This window comes from Idiotropiscis lumnitzeri, chromosome 3 (assembly GCF_059441095.1).
Source record: "Idiotropiscis lumnitzeri isolate Australia: NSW breed Sydney's pygmy pipehorse chromosome 3, RoL_Ilum_1.0, whole genome shotgun sequence".
Taxonomy (NCBI): Eukaryota; Metazoa; Chordata; class Actinopteri; order Syngnathiformes; family Syngnathidae; genus Idiotropiscis; species Idiotropiscis lumnitzeri.
Genome location: NC_142393.1, coordinates 33,156,358 through 33,180,748, shown reverse-complemented (window position 1 = coordinate 33,180,748; position 24,391 = coordinate 33,156,358). Strand labels below are relative to the sequence as shown.

Sequence of the window (24,391 nt, the reverse complement as noted above, 5' to 3'; positions counted from 1 at the left end):
TAGGCCGATTAGCATTTTTTCATTGATGGACTATTTCGCCTGATGTCTGCCACTGGAAGGTACACGCCCTTGTGGACGGCCAACTGGAACAGCTGTGTAATGTCGACATTATTGGATGGGTCACTGCCGGAAGTCTCACTCCATTCACGTCTCGCCCTGGCCACATAGACCAGGCCTGTCTCCCCCTTCCCCACCTGAAAGACACAGCAACATCGACCCCAACGGGCCAGAAATATCTGATGCACGGCACGGCCAATCTCACCTGAGGTGTCCCCATTTAGCTGGTGACCATCATGCTGGTCAGCAGGTCTGGCCTCGGCCTCAAGTGAGGACAGTTCCTCTTAAGTAAATTTTGTCCCACTTGTAACTCTGTATAAACCTCTCTTAGTCTAGTGTCTCCTTTGTAGGAGATTTCAACCAACGTGACCTTTTTACAACGTGTCAAATAAACCAATGTTGACCTTTCTGCTATCTTTACAGCTGTGAGAGCTGTCACTAACACTTCCTTCCCCCTTGGGTAATTACGAATGTCTTATCTTCAAACTTCTTACAAGCACCCCGTATCCTGGCTTTACTAGTTTACTGCCCTGCTGGGAGACAGAAAGATCCTTGTCACTCTAAATTTGCGCCTGTCTTTTGTTTTCCTAACACTTTTCACATATGGTCAGCTGAAGTTGCTTCAACATCTATTTCCCATTTGTTCTTAAATTTGAGGTATTCTATAAGTTCTTCCAATATAATATATATATATATATAATATAAATATCTCCTCTACAACGAACCTACCCTTGCATTAAGTGAGTATTTTTCATAAAAACAGTGCCACTAATTCGACATTAACTTCAAATATCACTGCTGTGGTGCTGTATTATATGAAAAAGTCTGAACAATCCAAGAAAAGTTTGCCCTATCCTTGACTGGGCGTGTGTTATCTAGTCGCGCATTCAATGTGAATAATAATAACTTCCGTGGAGCACATGAGCAGGCTAAAGCAACAACTATATCTTAATCTGTACCGTGGACCCTAAATGAGAATATATTATATCTCCCTCCGGGATGGGCGTGGTGAGGCGCTATTTGAAGCGTTCTCCAGCCTTCTGGTCACACAGGTCACATGTCACTTCAAACCTGTGGAGAGAGCTGGAGGAGTGACAATTGCCAGTGAGACGGGCCAAATTATCTTCCTTCCAAAACTTTCAGTTTTGCATAAATTATGTGTAATAACGTCAATCAACCATTCACTTGAAGTTTGAATTTAATTACTCCAATCTTTCTCCAATAACAATTTGAAAATCAATACTTGGGAGTGCAATAGGGATTCAGGGTGATCAGGCCTGTCCGCCCATTGCATCCCTAGTGCTGTAAGGGCTTGCTGGTGTCCTCAATCAATTTTCTGTTTCTTTCCCGAGGCCCGTCCCTTAAACATTCACTCAAACCACATATGCATACAAACACTTTTTCTTTCACACTTTCATTCACCAAAAGATACTTTCCAATTCCACACAGAGACCCCTCCCTTAGCGCGTCCGCCTCGATTCCACTGAGATTTGTGCTGGCAGTTCCTTAATTTTGCCTCAATTTAGCCAGCGTATGCCAAAATTTACAACTGTGGGTCTCTTGCTTTTCGCATTCACTCTCCCTGATGTCGTTTCTCCTCTCCTGGACGTAGCTGACGAAACTGCACCTGTGACATCAAACAGCTCATAGATGCCGATGTTAGCAGTCTGGTATTTATGGAATGCTGTCATGTCCTTTAAAATTGTCATGTCAGCGTTCGCGTCGTACAGTCAAAAAAACATCTGTCTTCCACCTTTGTCACATTTAATACACATCAGTTAATAAATCATCTACAAAAATATTTGGTAAATATTTGGTACTTTATATTTGGTAAACCAATCTCCAATTGCTAGATATTCCCCGTTCCAAAGATTTTCTTTCAACATGTTCATAGAATACTTCACTTAAAACTTATCCCAAAACCATAATCCCTTTGCTTAAAAATTAAAATTTTAATAAGATTGTCGCCGCCCTGCTGTTCCTCAGGCATCCCCTGCACGTTTCAGTGTTTAACTTGTGTTCTAATTCCCTGCTAATTTGTATTTATTGTTAGGTTGAATACATATATTTTATCCCGTGCCTTACTACACTAGCACTGCAAAAGAATTGCTCCACAGTGTAACCCATGCTCGACCACATGAGAAGACCTCAAGGAGAGGCAGATGCCTGAAGATTAGATCAACGTCTGCAACATCGAGGGGGGGTGCCGAGACACACCTCTGAAACAAAAGGACTGTGACCTTCTTTCGAGAGCACCAAAAGGCATATCTTCCTTTTCAATCAGTTAACGACTGCCATTGATGCCTGTTTTTCCTCTTGTGTCTGAAATGTTTACATGTTCCTGCTGGTGCTCCCCCCCGGGGCCAGCATGGGCGTCTCCACACTCCCCTGCTGTTCTCCGCGCCCCCTCTCTCTCATTATTCACAGCCTGTTTGATCAATTGTATGGTCGCTGGTGCCATCCGTGAATCGTTATCTTTTGCATCTCAAACCATTCTGCCCCCCCAAGGTGACTACGGGGCCATTAATGGCGCAGTTGGATACGGCGGCGGCTCAAACACATACTGTCGCGAGTCTGGCAACTGTGGATGAATGCCTCTCAGACATTCCGTCTTTTCTTCCACTTTTTCAATCACTTCATCCTCTTTCTCTGACTTCCTCCCCCTACTTGGGAACGAGCATCTAACTTCAAAGAGCTGTTAACTCTTTGTTACAGCACACTCACATTTTACGATTACACCTATACCCATTGCCTTCTGTAAAATCTTCCTCACTCTTTTTTTTTCCTTTAATTTTCCAAATTCACTGTAGCCTTACCAAAGCCACTCAAAACGATCAAGGTATCAAATCACAAACTACAAAGTCAGGAACCACCTATGCTCTTGCAAAGGTTTCTCATGCTCTCAAAAGCTTCATTCAATTAAGATTTTATAACACCAATCTTTTTTTCTTTTTCTTTGTGTCATTTCCATCTGTGCATTTCATTCCAGTTACTAATTACAGTTACCTTAATAGAAAGACCATCAACTCAAGTATGAAACATAAAATATTTATTTCTTCAATTCCTCCTTACAGCAGACCCTAATTCTTATTCTTTTCTTTTCTTATTGAACTTCCAATCTCTACACTGACACAATTTCTTTCTCTTTTCTCTAGCTTTCTTTCTTTCTCTTTTCTTATTTCATCCCTACTTCATGTCTTTCTTCTCTTTTTTATGTTTCATTTTTATTAATTTATCCTTAATCTCCGTGCCACACCCGGGACTCGAGACCACTATCACACTTCCTCTCCTTCGCCATCTTGAAATCAAAATCCACTCGTGCGTGTCCCAAACACACTTCTTACGCAGAACAATTTTAGCCTTCACATTCACACGTAAATCCCAGATTTTAAACCGTGTCCCGATACGTAAATCCCAGATTTTATACCGTATCTTAACCACGAATAGTTCCAAACTATTCTAGTAGATAAATCCCAGATTTTACACTCTACTAACGTCCACACTATTACACTTTCATTTTTTGAACTATACTACTTTACTTTTGCGCCATTAATTATGCTAGAAGGTAAATCCCAGATTTTACACCCTAATAGCGTCCAACACTTTTACGCTTACTATGTTCCGCTCCTCCTTCCTCTTATAATTTAGCGTTGCCAATGTGCAGAATTTGAAAGGGTTCTGCTTACCTTGTTTCACTGTGGGCCCAAGAGGAAAGACGGTCGGATGTGTGGCTCTTTTATCCTTTATCCTTTATCAGGTCGTCACCTGGTGTGGACGTGTGAGACCCAGTCTCATGTGGTTTTTCTCGAAGTTCCAAACTTCTTTTACCTCTCATGCGCGTCGCGGTCACCATAAATTGTTGGAATTTATCTTTAAATCAATGTTAAAATTTAACTTTAACCCAATGTAAACTCAAATTAGTAATCTGACTCCAATTTGCGACCTTACCCAACTCTCACTCATCCAACAATATGCGCGCTCGTTCTGCAATAGAAAGGTATCAGGAAGCCTGAATTTTCACGCACAAGTGGGTTTATTCCCAATACACAGATTTCTTAATGGCACCTGGGTCTCGGGTCCCTCTCAATACAACTCTACACCTCTCTTGCCACCAGTGAATGTAACTAACCAGAACTTTTTTCGAGTTGCCCAGTAGTCATTCATACTATACAATATGTAAATTATACAAAGACAAAGGCATCCTGGCATGCTTCTATTGGCTATGTGTATCCTGCAGTTAACTTTAGCTTGCTTTCATTGGTCTTTCTTCCCCCGCTGAATCCCGTGGTGGCTCCTCCTGCTTGTGGCTGAAGGGTCCAGTTTCTTGTCGACCCCTTCCCCCTCGAAGTATCTGTCTCCGCCAGGCACCGACCTAAAACCTCCCAAACCTTCACATTCTTTCACTTTCTTTGTTCAGCTTCACCAGCCACACACTCAGCACTCCACAGAATAAGTGACACAAGATGCAGGACATCGAATAAAACTAGCCAGGTTTAAACTCTTCCACTCCTTTATTATTTATTTGTACATACCTTAAGGATTCAATCGGATCGTCATATAAGAGCAGCTGCTTGCCCGTGCAATTATGCTGCAATTTACATATGATCCGATTAGTCGACTTGTCCCGACTACTGTTGATGATTAGTTGACTCGCAAAATAATAATTTGTGGTGACCAGTGGAGTTGGAATTGTTTTTTTTAAATAAAGTACATCACATTAAAAGCTATTTTGATATCTCCTCTTCGAAAGGCAAAAAATGGGACAAAATTAGCAAGTAAGTTAAAAATGGTTGACTTCCTTTTGAGTTTCGAGTTGGGCTTCAGAGACTTGGTTCTTGAGCTGTTACATGTATCTCCAACTTTTGTTCAATCTTGCTGACAGGACTGCTTCACTAAAAAATGGTGGGGGCATTATTGAGCCATTTTTGCAAAATCACACAATAACCTAAAGAAAATCAATGCTGACGCCAAGCCTGATGTTGCTGTAAAATTTCATGAGTTTATACCCTCCAAAGTAGCGTTTTCTTGGCGAAAAGAACGTTGCCCTAGTCACAGCTTTTTGTAAAAATGTATCAACTTTGTGTTGCAGCATCATATTGGTGAAAACACTCTTCTGACCAAATTTGAGGTATACTGGGTTACCGCTGGCAGACAAACATAAAGAAACAAAACATTATTTTAGCCAGTAGGTGGCGCTACAGGTACGGTAAATATACATTTGAAGATGTAGTCAGGCGGAGACTTTCATTAAATGTGTGAAATTTTTACAAGATAAGTTCATGTGGATCAAGTTACAGAAGCTTTTGTTATCAAGAGAACACATAATTGTTAAGTAAAGGCAATATCGCCAACTTCCTTTTGTTTTTAGCATATGGTTCCGAGAGACCTTTTGTAGGTCTTGGCCTGTTACAATGTTCATAGATCTAGACGAAATGTACAACCGGGGCTGCTTTTTTAAAAATATTTCTATGGGGTGCTAGCAAGCCATCTTCTAAAAATTTCACAATAAACATAATTTATGAAGGAGTTTGCCAGGCCTGATATGTGTTAAAATTTTTGAGTTTTCATGCGTATTTATACTCTCAAAAGTAGCGTGGTGTTTCTTGAAAAATGGGAGTTGCCACTACATCAGCTTTGCGTAAAATATCACAAAATTTGTGTTGCAATATGATGATGCCCTAAAATGTTTTTCGAACAAATATGAGGTAAATCAGGTCAACCTGTATGGAGAAAAACACCAAACATTTAAACATATATTTCCTTTGGCCAGTAGGTGGCGCTTCCACTAGGATAAAAATTAAATTCGTAGATTTGTTCAGGCCTGGACTATTCTCAAATGTGAAAAATATTTAAAAGTCATTTTTGTTTTAGTCAAGTTAAAGTAACTTTTGTAGTCACGGAACACCGACCTTTAAAGTAAATTCAAAATGGCGGACTTGCTGTTAGGTTGAGCACATGGCTCCAAGGGACTTTTTTTTAAAGAAATTGCATAGTCCTCGGTGAAGCGTACAACTGGGGCTGCTTTTTTTTTTTTAATTGTCTAAGGCAGGGGTCTCAAACTCGCGGCCCGCGGGCCATTTGCGGCCCGCGGGATGGTAGTTTGCGGCCCCCGCCTTATGAAAGTTTAATGTTCATGCGGCCCGCGAATTTGATATGACTGGCACTTTACAGTGTAAAGTGTAAATTACAATGTAATTAAAGCTTTATAACTACAGAAGTAGGCCTACTCATCCCAGAACTATGGTTTATGCTTAGGATCTCTGCTATTTGACAAGATTTTGATTTGATTGACAGGAGACCCATGCGCGAACAGGATGTGCAGTCTGACGGAGCTTTGCATCAGCACTAGCACAGACGGGACTAATTATAAAATGTAGGATTACCTGGTCACAGTGGATAAAATTGAACCGCGGATTATTGTTGGGCACATCTTCAGCTTTGAAACGAGGGTAGGATTGTAATTTTTTTCCCGATGTTTTAGTAGGGGTTTGATTGATGAATGTTCCACTCATGTTCAGGACAATTCATGTTCAGAAGAAGATTAAAGAACTGTTAATACAGACATTTGACTCATTATTATTATTATTATTATTATTATTATTATTATTATTTATTACTGATTAATTTTCTTATTAATTCCTTATTTATTTTCTTATTAATTCCTTATTTATTTTTAAATCTTATTTTGTGTTAAAAAATACAAATAAAGACATTTGAGAAGATTAGATTTTTTTTATTTTTTTCTTGCGGAAAACCTGATGCGGCCCAGCCTCACCCAGAGTCTGCCTCTAGTGGCCCCCAGGTAAATTTAGTTTGAGACCCCTGGTCTAAGGGGTGCTAGCGAGCCATCTTTTAATACTCGCACAATGAACAATCCATCCACAGACCTGTCAACTTATACGTTTTCCCCGTATTTTGTACGTTATTTTAGCATTTCAAATCATGTACGCCGTATACCGACTTTTGTACGGGCAAAAAAAATAAATAAATAAATAAATAAATAAATCAAGGTTCACGTAGGCTTTTGAGAAGACAGGAAGCTGCTGACCTTTCACTTCCTGTGGGTGGAACGTCCACATGTGCGAAAGCTCTGTATTTTTGATAAAGCATGACATGCGCATGCGCCGTTAACCGTCTGCATTTCCGCTTGTGTTAATGTTGCAATCGAAGAAACATTCAGTAAAAATCGTCTAAGCAAGCAATCAAGTATGGGAGAACCGCTAAATAAGAAACGAAAAATTCAAGCATCAGGTCGACAATCCGAAATCCTCTTCTGCCATTTCCTTGCGGAGCACAACATCCCATTCGCGGCTGCGGACCACTTTAGTGAATTGGTGAAAGTTATGTTCCCAGATTCACAAATATAATGAATAATTCATTATACATATATATATATATATATATATATATATATATATATATATATATATATATGTATATATATATATATATATATATGTATATATATATATATATACATATATATATAGATAAAAATTCAGAATTTTGAGTTCCTGACATAATTTGCGTTGCGTGGTGTTTGTAAGGTTTTTGGTTGATTTATAAAGGGAATCTTGATCATTTATAAGGGCTGCTACTGGCTGAGGTTGACAGGTATGCATCCATTATCTGTACCGCTTCTCCTCACAAGGGGCGCGGAGGGTGCTGGAGCCGATCCCAGCTGCCTTTAGGTAGTAGGCGGGGGAGACCCTGAACTGGTTACCGGTAAATTCGGTGTTTAAAAAAAAAAGTATTTTCCGTCTGCGGCTATGTTCATGCCCCTTTAAGACGGACGGCTACAGCGCGTGTAGCCACGTGACTCCACCCATCTGAACAAGAAAGAAAACTGACGATGCGGTCGTGGCTTTCAATTCAAATCAAGACGCGGCTGACACGGCTGAGGACAAAGTAACGTTAGTTAAACGTGTTCCTGTTGCGCTTGTCCCAAAAAGAAATTCGATATGTGTCGTTTGGAAATGTTTTAGGTTTCATAAAAATGATGTTTGAGCAAAAGAAACACGAACTGCAAAGTGCGTCGTAAGCATCCAAAACAGCGCGTCCAACCTTTTCTTTTTCACCACCTATAACAACCATGCTGTTGACTTGGAACTTGTGCTAAAAGCTCAAAGTGAGAAGCAAGGTTCGACAGGTCACAACAGCCCATAACGGAGGCGACACCATACAAGAGAACATCTAAGAGGTGCAAGCAATAGCCTAGCACAGAGCTAAAGATAGAGTTCATCTAGCAACAGTGGAGCGCACGGGATTTAAACACCTCATGAAAGTAGCCGACAAAAGGTACGCAAATATTTTTCGCAAACCGTACTTCTCAATATAGACATTGGGACGGGAGCCGAGACATGTCAAGCATTTTGCATCCACATCCGACTTGTGGTGGAGTCACAACACTGATCCCTGTTTGAGCCTGACTGTGCATTACAGAGACGACAAGTGGCGACTGCGCACCAGAGAGGCATATTTTCCAGATGACACACTTGTTTATTTGACTTGCATTGACATTTTTTTCATTTTATTTAGCATTTTGTTTCCAGGCTACACTAGCTCATTTAAGCATGGCATTATTTATATTGTTTACAAGAGACTTTTACACAAATATAGGCCTTTGCACATGGCATTACAGCATCTTGGCGCAATCTATTTGCAGAAATAGATTTTGCGAGAGGTACCCTTTTTCTCTTGTTATTTGTGACATTTTTCAAGTCATGCAAAGCAAGCTATATGGAATGGTTATCCAAATGATTTTTGTACTTTTATTTTTCATTGAAAGTAATGTTAACCACTAGGTCAATTAAAAAAAAAAACAGTGAATATGCATTTCCTGCATTTATTTTGATTTTGGTCCACGGGCGGAGATTTATCGTGCATTTATTGTTATTGAGGTAAAATTGCTTAATTTATCGCGATATTGATTTTAGGTCATATCGCCCAGCTCTAATATATATATATATATATATATATGCCCTCACACGCATCTGGATTAAGGACTTTCTGACCAACAGACCCCAGACTGTGTTGCTCGGCCCCTACTGCGTTGCTCGGCCCCTACACGTCCTCCACCCGTACGCTGAGCACCGGTTCCCCTCAAGGATGCGTGCTGAGCCCTCTCCTATACGCCCTCTACACTTACGACTGCAGCCCGGCCCACGGTAACAACACCATCGTCAAGTTTGCTGACGACATGACAGTGGTCGGTCTGATCTCGGAAGGTGACGAGACAGCCTACAGAGAGGAGGTCCAGAGACTGACGGCTTGGTGCGAGGACAACAGACTGCAACTCAACATTGCAAGAACAAAGGAGATCGTCATCGACTTCAGGAGGAACAAGACGGTGCCGCCCCCCCTCTGCATCGAAGGCGTGTGTGTGGAGAGGGTCCACACGTTCAAGTTCCTGGGAGTTCAGATCTCCGATGACCTTTCTTGGACACACAACACCACAGCAGTGGTAAAGAAGGTCCACCAGCGTCTGCACTTCCTGAGAGTCCTCAGGAAATTCAACCTGGACAGGAAGCTGCTGCTGGCCTTCTACCACTTGTCCATCGAGAGCCTGCTGACGTACTGGGTCTCAACCTGGTACAGCGGCTGCACCGCTTATCCGGGGTCAGGTCGCGGGGGCAGCAGCTTCAGCAGGGAAGCCCAGACTTCCCGCTCCCCAGCCACATCTTCCAGCTCTGCCGGAGGGATGCCCAGGCGTTCCCAGGCCAGCCGGGAGACATAGTCTCTCCAGCGTGTCCTGGGTCGGCCTACTGCCGGTGGGACATGCTCGGAACACCTCACCAGGGAGGCGTCCAGGAGGCATCCTAATCAGATGCCCGAGCCACCTCATCTGGCTCCTCTCTACGTGGAGGAGCAGCGGGTCGACACTGAGTCCCTCCCGGATGGTTGAGCTTCTCACCCTATCTCTAAGGGAGAGCCCAGACACCCTGCGGAAACTCATTTCGGCCGCTTGTAGCCGAGATCTTGTTCTTTCGGTCACGACCCACAGCTCGTGACCATAGGTGAGGGTAGGAACGTAGATCGACCGGTAAATCGAGAGCCTCGCCTTTTGGCTCAGCTCCCTCTTCACCACGATAGACCGACACAGCGTCCGCATCACAGCGGAGGCGGCACCGATCCGCCTGTCGATCTCTCACTCCTTCCTCCCCTCCATCGTAAACAAGACCCCAAGATACTTAAACTTCTCCACTTGGGGCAGGATCTCCTCTCCGACCTGGAGAGGGCACTCCACCCTTTTCCGACTGAGAACCATGGTCTCAGATTTGGAGGTGCTGATTGTCAGGTTTAAATGCCCATTTTGGGAGGGCTTACTGAAATAATTTACTAAATGTAACGGCCGAAATAAAACGCTAGCTGAATGGCCAGGAAGAACCAGACACCGCTGTTCATTTTCACCGCCGGCGGGGGAAAAGAGTGGGACAGAGAGGCCGCGAGCAGCAGCCCACTCGCTCGCGGCCGCCCCATGCAACTCCTCTCCTCCTCTTCTCACCGGCTCGGCTTTTATTAGTTTGACTCAAGAATCACAAGAAATTAGAATACAATGAAGGTCTGTTTAGCCTAAACTAAATCACCAGAATACAGGAGATTAATTAACAATGGTGGTCTGTTTTAGACTAAACTAATCAGCAGAAGACAGAAAACATCAATAACTAATCATCAGTAACTCTAGCAGGCAGAGAATCACAACTCACAGTGTAAAGGTCAATTTAACTATACACATCATCAGGATACAGTGTCTGTGTGCGTGTGTGCTAAAATAACAAGTAAGTGTCTATGTGTGTGTGTTTAAACATGAATGAGTGTATAAAAACATGATTATAAATACACAAACTGATTAACTATCCTCAGCCCATCTTACACTGATCTTCATCCCAACCGCTTCACACTCGACTGTGAACCGCTACAGTGAGAGTTGGAGATCACGGCTTGAGGATACTGAGGTCACCAAACCGGATCCCCTCATCACCTCGACTGCGTCTAGAAATTCTGTCCATAAAAGTTAGGAACAGAATCGGTGACAAAGGGCAGCCTTGGCGGAGTCCAAACCTCACTGGAAACAAATCCGACTTACTGCCGGCAATGCGGACCAAACTTTGACATCGGTGGTACCGGGACCAAACTGCCCGTATCAGGGGGCTCGGTACCCCGTACTCCGGAAGCACGCTCCACAGAACTCCCGGAGGGACACGGTCGAACGCCTTTTCCAAGTCCACAAAACACATGTAGACTGGTTGGGCGAACTCCCATGCACGCTCAAGGACGCTGTAGAGAGTGTAGAGCTGGTCCACTGTTCCACGGCCAGGATGAAAACCGCACTGCTCCTCCTGGATCTGAGATTCAACCTCCCGATGGACCCTCCTCTCCAGTACCCCTGAGTAGACCTTACCAGGGAGGCTGAGGAGTGTGATTCCTCTATAATTGGAACAGACCCTCCGGTCTGCCAATCCAGAGGCACTGTCCCCGATGTCCACGCAATGTTGTAGAGGCGTGTCAACCATGACAGCCCCACAAAATCCAGAGCCTTAAGGAATTCCGGGCGGATCTCATCCACCCCTGGGGCCTTGCCACCGAGGAGCTCGTAAACCATCTCGGTTACCTCAGCCCCTGAGATAGGTGAGTCCACCACTGAGTCTTTAGGCTCTGCTTCCTCAATGGAGGGAGTGTTGGTAGAATTTAAGTATTTGAAGTATTCTCCCCACCGACTCACAACGTCCCGAGTCGAGGTCAGCAGCACCCCATCTCCACTATAAATAGTGGTGCACTGCTTCCCTCTCCTGAGACGACGGATGGTGGACCAGAATTTCCTCGAAGCCGTCTGGAAGTCCTTTTCCATGGCCTCACTGAACTCCTCCCACGCCCGTGTTTTTGCTTCTGCAACCACCGAAGCCGTATTCTGCTTGCCTCCGGAGTCCCACAGGCCAGAAAGGCCCGATAGGACTCTTTCTTCAGCTTGACAGCATCCCTTACCGCTGGTGTCCCCCAGCGGGTTCGGGGGTTGCCGCCACGACAGGCACCGACCACCTTACGTCCACAGCTTCGATCGGCTGCCTCAACAATGGAGGCACGAAACATGGTCCACTCAGACTCAATGTCCTCCGCCTCCCCCGGTACGTGGGCAAAGTTCTGCCGAAGGTGTGAGTTGAAACTCTTTCTGACAGGGGATTCTGCCAAGTATTCCCAGCAGACCCTCACAATACGTTTGGGTCTGCCGGGTCGGACCGGCTTCTTCCCCCACCATTAGAGCCAACTCACCACTAGGTGGTGATCAGTTGACAGCTCCGCCCCTCTCTTCACTCGATTGTCCAAAACATGCGGCCGCAAATCCGATGACACAAATATAAAGTCGATCATCGAACTGCGGCCTAGGGTGTCCTGATGCCAAGTGCACATATGGACACATGGTGTTCGTTATTGACAATCCATGACGAGTACAGAAGTCTAGTAACAGAACACCGCTCGGGTTCAGATTGGGGGGGCCATTCCTCCCAATCACGTCCTTCCAGGTCTCACTGTCATTACCCACGTGAGCAATGAAGTCCCCCAGCAGAACGAGGGAGTCTCCTGGGGGAATGCTCTCCAGCACACCCTCCAAAGACTCCAAAAAGGGTGGGTAATCTGAACTGCATAAGCACAAACAACAGTCAGCACCCGTCCCCCCACCTTGAGGCGGAGGGAGGCTACCCTCTCGTCCACCGGGGTGAACCCCAATGTACAGGCGCCAAGCCGGGGGGCAATAATTATGCCCACACCTGCTCAGCGTCTCTTACCTTGGGCAACTCGAGAGTGGAAGAGTGTCCAACTCCTCTCAAGAGGACTGGTATCAGAGCCCACGCTGTGTGTGGAGGTAAGCCCGACTATATCTAGTCGGAATTTCTCTGCCTCCCACACATCAGCTCAGGCTCCTTCCCCGCCAGAGAGGTGACATTCCATGTCCCAAGAGCTACTTTCTGTAGCCGGGGATCAGAGCGCCAAGGTCCCTGCCTCTTGCCGCTGCCCGACTCACATGGCACCCAACCCCTTTGGCCCCTCCCACAAGTGGTGAGCCCATGGGAAGGGGGACGCACGTTGCCTTTTCGGGCTGTGCCCGGCCGAGCCCCATGGGTGCAGGCCCGGCCACCAGGCGCTCGGCGACGAGCCCCACCTCCAGGCCTGGCTCCAGAGGGGGGTCCCGGTGACCCGCGTCCGGGCAAAGGAAAACGTGGTCCAATAATTTTGTGCTTCATAAGGAGCTATGGTGGGCCGTGCTTTGTCTGGACCCTCACCTAGGACCTGTTTGCCATGGGTGACCATACCAGGGGCAAAAGCCCCCGACAACTTAGCTCCTAGGATCATTGGGACACGCAAACCCCTCCACCACGGTAAGGTGACGGCTCTTTTGTAAATGTGTTTTTTTTTTTTTATTTGAGTTCTAATTACCTTCTCTTTTACAAGACGGCATATGGAACGCGCTTTGTTACAACTCCAGCTGTTGTGAAACATGTGATATAAATAAAGTTATTGTATTGTATTGTATTGTGTTGTATTGTATTGTATTAAGGATAATCAAAAGGGCTGGATGGATGAGGGGGAAAATTAGTGGCTGAGTGATGCTTACATGGGATACCTGGATGTTTTTTACACGCGTCAACCTCCCTGTCGAGCTGTGACTTCATGCGCGCCCATCTAACAGCGCCTATGAAAAAACAAGTGCAGCAAATGAACTCTGAGCTTGCTATTATTCCGAGAGGCTTGATGATGGAAGACCAACTGCTGGGCATCGGTGTAAACAGGGCATTCAAAGTTAAGTTGCGTGCTGCGTAGGACTGATCGATGACAGATGCTGAATAGTTTTACGAAGACTGGGAGGCAGCATAGGGCTTGTTATGATCAAATTTGCAAGTGGAAAAGCCGGCATCAAATCTGAGGGGATTGACTGATAATGATGAGAGGGAACCTGCCGTGTTTGATGAAGAACTTGGCCAGCTCTTCATTTCGGATACAGAAGACAAGGATTTTGATACATTTGTGGATGAGGACTGATTAAAATAAAAAGGTACATTGTTAAGTACTTTCATTAAACCCAACTCAGTTTTGCTCCCGCTGCCTTTATAAAAACATACGCTAAGTTGCATGCGAGCTTCATGGGGCCCAGCCAGGCTCAGCCCAAAAGGACGTGGGTCCCCCTTTCCATGGGCTCACCACCTGTGGGAGGGGCCAAAAGGGTCTGTTGCAGACAGAGCTGGGCAGCAGCCAAAGGCAGGGACCTTGGCGGTCCAATCACAGAACCTGTTGGTGGATACCAGTGGTGAGGGATGCCGTCAAGCTGAAGGAGTCCTATCGGGCCTTTTTGTCCTGTGGGACTCAAGAGGCAGCTGATGGGTACTGGCTGGCCAAGTGGAATGCACCCTTGGTGGTCACCAAGGAAAAGATTTGGGCGTGGGAGAAGTTTGGCGTGGCCACGGAGAATAATTTCAAGATGGCTTTGAAGAAATTCTGGTCCACCATCCGGCATCTCAGGAAGGAGAAGCAGTGCAGTGTCGACATTGTATCGCCCTACCTGCTTGCGTCTATGTGTATTATACTGAGGGATTATTTTTTTTAAAGTTTACCCTATATGCATGTAAACAAAACAATCTGAAAGCGCTCGGTAGTACAAATTACCCTCTGGTAAAAACTTTTGCACGGGTAGGACATGTTGGCAGAACAGGCTGTCAAATCAGTCTCCGGTAGGACGATTCGTACGCTTAGGACATTTTGGCAGAACATCGGCAACAGAAAAGGTGCGATCTCCCTTGAGGCTGCCCTTATTTCTCGACACCTCCAGCCGCATTTGGTTCGCACACCTGAGGCAGCAGGCAGATGCATAGGGGTGGAAGAGCTCGGAGAGGTATACTGCGGCTAGGCCATTTAAAAATTTAAAGATGAACAGATGTATCTTAAAATGAACTCTAAAGTGCAGAAATACAGAAATAGCTCATGTAACTCTGACTGCGCCTTTTAATAGTTACTGGCCTTATGGGTGTGAAAATATGGCATACATAATGTAGTGGTAAAACTTGGTGGCCAAATGGGTCTTGATCATTAAAACGCATTTCTTTGTGCGTTTATGATTGGCTGTTGCATTTGTGATGATGCGATGGAAAGCATTGGTGATTTAAATTTTGAATCAACACTTGTTGTGTGTGGAATTTTGAGGGAGAAAAAAATGTGTAACGTAACAATTGGACAATTTTAAAGCACTGTGAATACTTTCCAGATGCAATGTATTTGCGTCATGTCATCAACACCGCTTATCATCAACAGGCTGACTTCGGACGAAAGGTGTTATTCAACCTTCTTGCCGTCCTCTGCCTCAAACTCAGCTATTTGGCTGGTGGCTGGTTTCACAATCACCTGTCTCACTTTGTGCTTGTGGTCAGGTGAAGGACAAGATCCTGGACCAGGTCTTCAAAGGAGTCCCATTCTCTCAGAGACCAGTCGCCGACAGCTTGGATTTGGGTAAACATCTGTCACACCTGTCAAAGCTCTATTTGGCTGCTAGTTCTAACTAGTGATAGATCGATAAGCTTTTTTTAGGGCCAATACCGATTATTAGTAGTCATGGAGGTCGATAACCAATATTAGAAGCCGATATTCATTTGCTGAAAAAAGGGTTAAAATGGTGTCTAAACTTTGAAAAATAAAATCTCCAAAACTTTTAAACGCTTAAATGCCTTTAAGCACGTGTTTATTCAACAATTTTCATAATTTAGATCATGTTAAAGCTTTTTTAAATGTTGGAAAATAGTTGTAAAAGTCTAACAAAGAGTGCATGGAGCTGCATGTCTTATAGTTCAATGAAAACAGACATCTCTTTAAAATTTACTATGGCAAATAGTTTTCTCTTATGTGTGAGTTGTAGTAGACTGACATTTATTCAGATTTTGGCAGTCTGTTGCCTGTTGCCTCCTGTAGTGCATGTGACTCGAGGTGAGAAAGCAAACAGGCAGCTTACTACTGATTGGCTGCAACAAAGTACAAATCAGATAGTTTTGGGGGCAGGATAATCATCTTCTCCAGGCAGGGCCACGAGCATAGAGAGTAGACAGAGGAGAAGGAGGAGGAGAGTTAGACCGGCAGAGAGAGGGAGAGAAAGAGAGAATGAGTGAGAGAAAGAGAGAGAGCGAGAGAAAATAAACCAGCATTTAATTTATTTTGAAAAAAAAAAAAAAAGGAAAAAAAAGTCCGATGCTGATAATTGGTAAAATGCCAAATATTGGCCCTGATAATTGGCCCGGCCAGTAATTGGTATATCACTAGTTCTAACCACCCACCTTTCCTGTTTTGATTGATAGAGTGGCGTTCGGGTCAGGCTGGACACCTGACTCTGTCAGATGATGATGTCACAGCTGTAATTCAAGGTCGCTGGAAACGAGTCAACACGCTGCAACATTACAAGGTAATGATTTTCACTTCTACCTCTGAGTGGTTTTCAGCTAGATAGCTTGGTTGTCTTGATATTTTCTTCTGCTTCTTCAGGTTCCAGACGGCGCCACAATCGCTCTTGTCCCTCGTTCCCAGAGTCCTACTGGCGCTCGAGTCAATCAGGTGTTCCAGACTGGAGAGAGTAAGAGTGTGCGCAGCATGTTTCGAACCCACGGGACCAAGAACCAAGTGGAACGTCTTGTTGTTGCTGTAGAAAAACCAATACTGGAGAGTGAAGAAGAGGAGGGACTAAGACTGTGGCATCTGGTGAAAAACAGTGAAGACCCTGAGAAGAGCAGCATGAGAGAGAGAGAACGAGCCAAGGCCATACCTGAGATTTACCTGACCCGACTACTGTCCATGAAGGTAACTGAGCAAACTGAGAATCACCTTTCCAAACTTCTGTTGTTGTAAGCAAGACCAGTTGAGTCTGAGCCCGAGTACTCAATGTTGTTTTCCCAGATTTTGTCTCTTCCCGACCAAGAACGTCCAATGCCCATGTCTTATAAGATTGTTTTATGAAGTTATCCTCATGTGTGTGATGTCTGTTTACAGTGGATTTGTCACAATATATTGTCCAAAACCAGTAGGGGCCACCAACCTTAAATAATAATAAATGGACCTGTTCAATATTTACTTTTATTTGTTTACGCCCACAAATACTTGTGTGTGAGGGGGAAGCGACTTCTCCTGAGCTAGTCGAATCTGCAAACCTTAATTTGGCGGAATGTAGCCAATTAAAGAAGCTCTTTGAATGACGACCGTGAATGCATCGGTAACCAAAAAGCCATATCCTACAAAATGTTCACCCATGCTTGTGCTCCCCTCACTCATGTCCCAGGAGTGCTTGAGGCTGTCTCAGCCATCAGCCGATCCAATTTCGTTTTGTACTATATGGAGTTCCCTGACGGCAGGAAAAAAAAATTGCATTCCCTCTCAATGATCGTGATATACGTTTTTTGTCAGCGTACGCTTCTTCTGGCCTAACAAACGCAGCAAAAATGAAGCCTTTTCTTTTTACTACCATGTGAGGGACATTTTGTAACCTCATTAACTGTTCAAAGTCCTTCTCTATGACTCTTACTGTCTCAGACTAAACTGCTGTTTCCCAGAAATGAGGATACAGTAGCCAAACTGACATGGAAGTACATAAACGATCACTATGAAAAATGCATTTCCTCACACGCAAAAAAAAAAAAAAAGCAAGAGAACACATACTTTGCCAGGGAATGCAAATATATTTGTTTGGCGTCTGCCAAAGTTGAAAAATGTTTTAAGATTAAAAAAAATCTTTAGGAGTGTACAGAGCCTAAAATTAATTCGTTAATTAACTAATTAAATGGTTATTTAAAGGTTATTTTCGGTTTTCATGTGTTCTGTAGTCCTGACATATTTGTTACATCTGCATATAGGGAACTCTGCAGAAGTTTGTGGATGACGTCTTAGTTGCCATTCTGAGCACGAAGCATCCTCCTCCCATTGCTGTCAGGTTTTTTTTTGATTTCCTGGACAACATGGCGGAGAAACACGGCATTGATGACCCAGAAACTGTGTATATCTGGAAGACGAACAGGTGAGACACCAACCAGATGCTTGGGCGGCCAAAATGTCTTAATGTCTATCTGTCTAACTTGGCTGGTTACACAACGTAACCAGTCTCCCACTCAGGTTCTGGGTGAACATCTTGAAGAATCCCCAGTTTGTGTTGGATATCCAGGTGACGGACAGCATTGATGCTGTCCTATCTGTCATTGCTCAGACCTTTATTGACTCGTGTGCCACATCAGAGCACAAAGTGGGGCGGGTACGTCACTCGTGTGCTTGTTTATGCTTAACTTCATGTGTGCCTGACATGTTACACCATGAGACCGCTTTCTGTCCAATCAGGACTCTCCGGTCAACAAGTTGCTCTATGCCCGGGAAATTCCCCGATACAAACAGCTGGTGGAGAGGTGAGTTTCCATGGGTTCCTGTCAGAGATGTTTCTATTAAAACAAGCTTGAACACAATGAATCAACCAGCCAAGATCGTCTTTGTCACTCGCGAGGAGCAGCCCCCTGAGTAGCCAGGGGCGACGCTACTGCTTCCTGCTCCCGCGTGTTTTTTATTGTATAACAGCAAAGCAATTTGAATATGCAACTCATACAGAATGAAAACACCCCTCGCAAAAAGGTCAGTGTGACTTCAGTTTGTGTCCTTGGTTCTCAGACACTGCTACTTCGTATCAGTCTGGAATGTGCGCTTGGCTTGTCTCTTCCTATCAGTGCTGGCACTTCTGTTAACACTGGATAACAAGGGTACAATGTTCACTTGAATTTCAGTTGACCTGTAAGCATAGTTTGAAACTTGATAATATGACAAACTAATTTCTTTGACACATCCCACCTGTTTATCACGATTCAAACATCATTATGAAAAGGCTGTCGCCTGAGGGGGGAGAAAAACTACCCAAAAATTCCAAAACTTTGTACAAAAAGGGTAGAAACCCATGCCCCAAGCCAACAAAAGATAACTATTAAAAAATAATAGCAATAAAGCAAAGCTAAAGCTGTTTTTGGTCCAATACATGTACATACAAAATAAACCCGGAACATCAAACATTCACAACTGCAACTCTTTTCTGTGAAGCAATTTACATTAATCAGTGACCTTGAGTGGTTTGTCAGAAGCTGCAGATTTTTTGATACGAGTGTAGACAGCAGTCTGCGGCTGTGCAACTTGTCTGCGTTGATGTCCTGATCTCGAGGTTGTGCGCTGATTTCCACTAGGCACAGCCCTGCAAGGAAGTAGATGATGCATCTGGCCGACAGGGCCGTGCCTAGTCGCTGTTCAGCGGCTCGCTCCATCTTTCTGAGAGGGGTGTGTTTGCCACGGAAAACCCTCTTACCGAGAGGGGTGTGGTTGCCACGGAAAACCCTCTTTCCGAAAGGGGTGTGTTTGCCACGGAAATCCCTCTTTCCAACTGTGGTCTTTTGTCGGTACACTGGAGTGTACGTGGTGGAGATCATATTCCGAGGGACTTGCGTCGCTAGGCCTGTCAGCAGGGAACCGGAGAAGCTTGCACTGCAACTGGTGGATCCAGCCGCCACGCCCCTCGACTTTTGCTGCCGTCTGGGTCACTGCAATCACCTGATGAGGGCCGTCCCAGCGCTCACTGTCCCAACGAAGTCGTTTCGGCACCTTGAGGAAGAGTTGGTCTCCCACACGGACGTGGTCTCTCTGTGGATCAGAACACACTGGCCAGTCATTGTGTCTATGCATCTTTTTCGGTCAAACATGTCTTTCATTTGGACTGGGACCGATGTGCCAGTCGCTGGTGGTTATGATGAGTCAAGATCTGGGAGTCCATATAGGATTTCAAAAAGGGATAGTGTCCTTCCTTCGGCTGGCACTATCCTCATTGTTGTGATGGAAACACAATCGGGCCATTGTCTTTTTGTTTCTCTCATTGTCTTAGTAAGTTTGGCCTTAACAGTTCCGTTAGTGCGTTCCACCAGTCCTGTAGACTGTGGGTGGTATTCACAGTGACACTTCAAGTCAATTTGCAGTAATTGTCCCACTTTTGTTACAGCGTCATTCACAAAATGCGTGCCATTGTCACTTCGAATCACTCTTGGAATACCAAATGTTGGGATAAGTCGATTACACAATGATTTTACAACTGTTTTAGCATCACCATGTGCTGTTGGAAACAACTTAACCCATTTTGAAAACGTATTAATTACAACCAAGCAATATTGCATCTCTAATACTTTGTTTTTCAAACAAATAACACATTGTCTAAAAAAGTTTTTTGCTTGAAAAGTCTGTATGTGGGGAATAATTTCATATCATACTTCCCTCTCTTGACACATGACTCCACCGATGTGTCAATCTTGCTGCCCCTTCAAATAATGATTTAGGCACCCAGGGTTTGCCATCTGCCAATTTGCTGACCCTGTCCTCAGCAATGTTTGCACCTTTGTTGTCCCAATGTGTGCGTTCAATAAGTGGTGCATTTTTCTGGCGTGAGATCAAATTGTCAAGTTTATTTGCAGTGTGTGTGTGTTTGTGTGTTCATTTCCCCTTTTAGTAGTGCTGTGTCGACCTTGAGGTCATGCCTTGGGCTGCGGCCTTCGCTGCATTGTCAGTGAGGCAGTTTCCAATTTGCAATTGGGTCATTTTCTGTTCAATGAGTTTTGCATTTACAAATAGCTATTTAGATGTGCTTTATGCACAACTTTTTTTCCTGTTGTGGTTTTAAAGCCCCTGTTTGCCCAATGTCGACAGAACACATGAACATATATCTTGTCTGTCAGTCCAAATTGTAAAATGTTTTTTAGAAAACATCTTACAATTCTGAATCAGCACAGAAAATTCTGCTGCTTGTCCTGAACATACAGATTTTACTATCCCTTGAAACTAAATGTTTTGTTTAAAAAATCCCACCCCGTTGCGGCCGTCTCTCCAGTCGGGAGAAAAGTGTCCATGAGGTCAGGTCGCTGTTTGGTGGTAATTTGGACGTGGCTTCCACAGTCGTGTGGCATGCCTTCTACTGGTGCGGGAAAAAGTGACGCAGGGCTGAGCGCACCGCACCTTATCAGTGTGATGTGTCCCTATGACAATCAGGTCGCCGTGCAATGTGAATGTCGTGTGGTGGACAAAAATGTAATTTTTAATTCCAAAAGAAGGACCGCGACTTTGTGCGGCACTTTCGATGTTGATTTGTGGAGCAAGATAATCTCCGCAGATGCCTCAACCGTTAAAGCAGCGGTGAGGACTGCTTGAACACAGTCTGACGTGGCGCTCGCCACGGGATCCAATTGTTGTGACTAATATGCAACTGGTTTCACTGTCCCGTGCTTCTGCAGCAACACGGAGGTCATGAAACCATTTTTTGTAGTCACTGTTTGCTCAAATGGCTCATAGTAATTTGGTAGTGCTAATACAGCTTAATCAATGAGTTCACGCTTGACTAGTTCAAAAGCTTTGTCAGCCTTAAGTGTTCAAACAATTTTTTGTCCTCAAGTGAGTAATTTGCAATCCATGCCAGACAATAATTGCACACACCTAAAAAGGACATCATTTACTTCTTTGTTATTGGTTTTAGGGCTCTGGCAAGTTTTTTCTTTTTGCTTATCACTGACAATGCGCCCCTTTTGAGTCAAAATGTGGCCTAAATATGTGACTTCTTTTTTCCACAGCTGCATCTTATCTTTCGAAACTTTGTTTCCTGTTTCATACAAGTATAGGAGCAGAGCCAATGTGTCTGTTTTGCACTGGTCATATGTGTCTGAGGCAACTAGAATATCATCCACATATACCAAAATTTGACTTTTATGCGGAGCATTAAAGGAGGCCAAACACCGTGTGATTGCGTCTGAGAAAATTGTTGGGGAGTCACTAAATCCTTGAGATAACCTCGTCAATGTTAATTTTTTGCCTTTGAATGTAAAGATGAACCAGTGTTGGCTGTCAGGGTGGACCTCAATGCTCCAAAAGGCATTACTGAGATCCACAACTGAGAACCACTTGGTTCCTGGTTGTAACGAGTTTAAAATTGTGTGAGGATTTGGAACATTTGGCGCGCGGCATTGCACTGCTTTGTTTACTTCACGCAAATCCTGGATTAACCTTCACCTGTCTGTTTGTGCCTTTCGGACTGGAAATATAGGCGTATTGCAGGGTGAATCTGGGCATAGGCTTAAGATTCCTGCCTTTTTTAGCTCATCAATAACGGGTAGAATGCCTATTTCAGCGTCATTTTTCAAGAGGTATTGTTGTATTTTCAGTCGATATTCATTTTTCCCTTTTATAATTACTTGTGGAGTGTTTTTTATGAGTCCAACGTCAGCAGGTCCCGTACTCCACAACCCGGATGGGAGATCACAAAGGGCATCTTCCTCATCAGGGGTGAGCACATCAACTTTGGCTAATCAGCTGAAGTGGACTCGTGGAATTGTTTCAAAACCCCATCGAACAGGCAGTCGAAACCATCCTGATTCTGTTTCTTCAATGTCAGTGAATTTTCGTGATGGAACCCAATTTTCGTGTGGGATTGTTCCGGCTAAATCATATATGTCTCTCCATTCTTCCGTTTTAGGCTTTGCGAGTGAGATGTGCGCATGTTGGCCTGGAGGCAGTAGTGATTTCACTTCGCGCGCAAGGCAAGCAGTTGTACCACTTCCCCCTCCAGTAAATGTGTTCAGCTAATTTCAGGAACACTTTGGTATACGCGGGGTCAGCGCCCGGGCATTCTTTGTATCTGATGGTCACATGCAAATTAATCGCGTGTTGCATGTCACCACCTAGTCGGACTCTATTGTGGGCCACTTTCATTATTTTATTGAGACAGGTTAGTTTTACCCTACTGATAATGTGTTGCCGCAATAGCAATTCCTTTCCCGAATCCAAATCTAGCGACCAATAATAATGTGCACCATCTTTTGAGGATTTGATTTTTGCTTCAATTCGCCCCTGTTTGTTAACTGTAATGTTAATGTCCAATTGTGTCATTGCATCACGGCCTAATAGATTAAACGGGAACCGCGGCTGTAGAACTGCTTCCACGCTTGCTTTTTTTGTTGTGTCGTCGGGACATTGCAACTCAATCGTCTGGGACAGGACTAAGGGTACCACTGACCCGTGAGCTCCGCGCATGTAAACTTTTTTCTCGCTTGGTTTAACTGATGCAGTGTCCCATTTGCCTAACACAGTTACATCAGCACCTGTGTCCACCAGGAAAACAGTTAACTTTCCCTGGACTAGCAACGATAGTTCAGGTTTTATCATCGGTTCAGTTTGATGACGCATTAAGTAATTCTCGAGGTCAAACATATGTTTAATATCCTCCTCAATGTCTTCACTGCTGTCACTGTCAGAGGGGGAATCCAGAGGTTTGGACATCAACTCGCAGTCCGAAGCCCCTCTGGGGTCCCGGCCTAGTCATTCATCATCAAATGAATCGTCAACATGGCGTCGACTAGGCTTAACGCTTTTCCCACACCGACGAGCGAGATGACCTTTTTCACTGCATTTGAAGCACTTGCCTTCATTAAACCACTGTTGTTGTTTGGGTGACAATTTGGACAAGTCAAATGGATTTCTTTTTTTGTATCTTTGCTGACCCTCTGGAATTCCGCCGTGCAATTTGAAAACAGTGTGGAGTCTGTGAAAGAAATCATCTACAGACTCTTTTGGTTTCTGGGTGCACTTTGCAATTTCCTCTGGATCAGCGTTTTTTCTGAACGTGTCGGCGCATTTTTCCATAATTCGGCGTAACCATCCGCCCTCAGGACGCGTCAGTTCTTCATAGAGAATGAACTGTCCATCATTTCGTCTCGAATTAAATTGTTGAACTATGGCGCCATATTTAGATCCTGTTATTAACGCCAATAATTTTAAAAATTCTCCTGCATTTAGGCGATGACTATGGACCATGTCTGTCATTTCAATAACCAACGCATCAGAATCATCATTCGGGTTTGGGAGCGATCTCGCAATATCTCTAAATTCGGTTGGGGTCCATGGTCTGTACACAAAAATAGAGTCACCATTTTGGATCTGCATTTCTACCATTGGGTAGGCCTGAAGTTGGTAATTATCATACGGTTGACGACTCGTGTCCGGCACCAGTGGAGTGGTTGGATCAAAGGTACGATTCCGCTGATCCACTGAACCTTTTGAACGGGTCTGATACTGATTTTGGTCATGTTTTAATTTGTATGATTTTTTCCATTCTGTTTGTGTCATGACCCGTGTCGGTCATGTCAGGGTTTTTTGTTATTATTATTGTCATGTCCCATGCCATGCTTTTGTGGTGTTGTGTATTGTCAGCTAAGTGGGGGCGTTCCCCTCAGCATTCGTTCCCCACCAGCCACGCACCTGTACCCCGTTA

The 24,391-nt window shown here is 44.4% G+C and overlaps 1 protein-coding gene across 1 annotated transcript in view; it reads left to right on the top strand.

Moving 5' to 3' along the window:
* Nucleotides 1–24,391, top strand: part of plxnb3 (plexin B3) — a 250,767-nt gene that overhangs the window by 204,670 nt on the left and 21,706 nt on the right. The window contains exons 29-35 of the mRNA XM_088289559.1: nt 15,471–15,549; nt 16,386–16,489; nt 16,570–16,657; nt 16,730–16,881; nt 17,928–18,088; nt 18,172–18,319; nt 18,403–18,467. Coding sequence (XP_088145685.1) covers nt 15,471–15,549; nt 16,386–16,489; nt 16,570–16,657; nt 16,730–16,881; nt 17,928–18,088; nt 18,172–18,319; nt 18,403–18,467 — 797 coding nt within the window. The remainder of the gene's footprint in view (nt 1–15,470; nt 15,550–16,385; nt 16,490–16,569; nt 16,658–16,729; nt 16,882–17,927; nt 18,089–18,171; nt 18,320–18,402; nt 18,468–24,391) is intronic.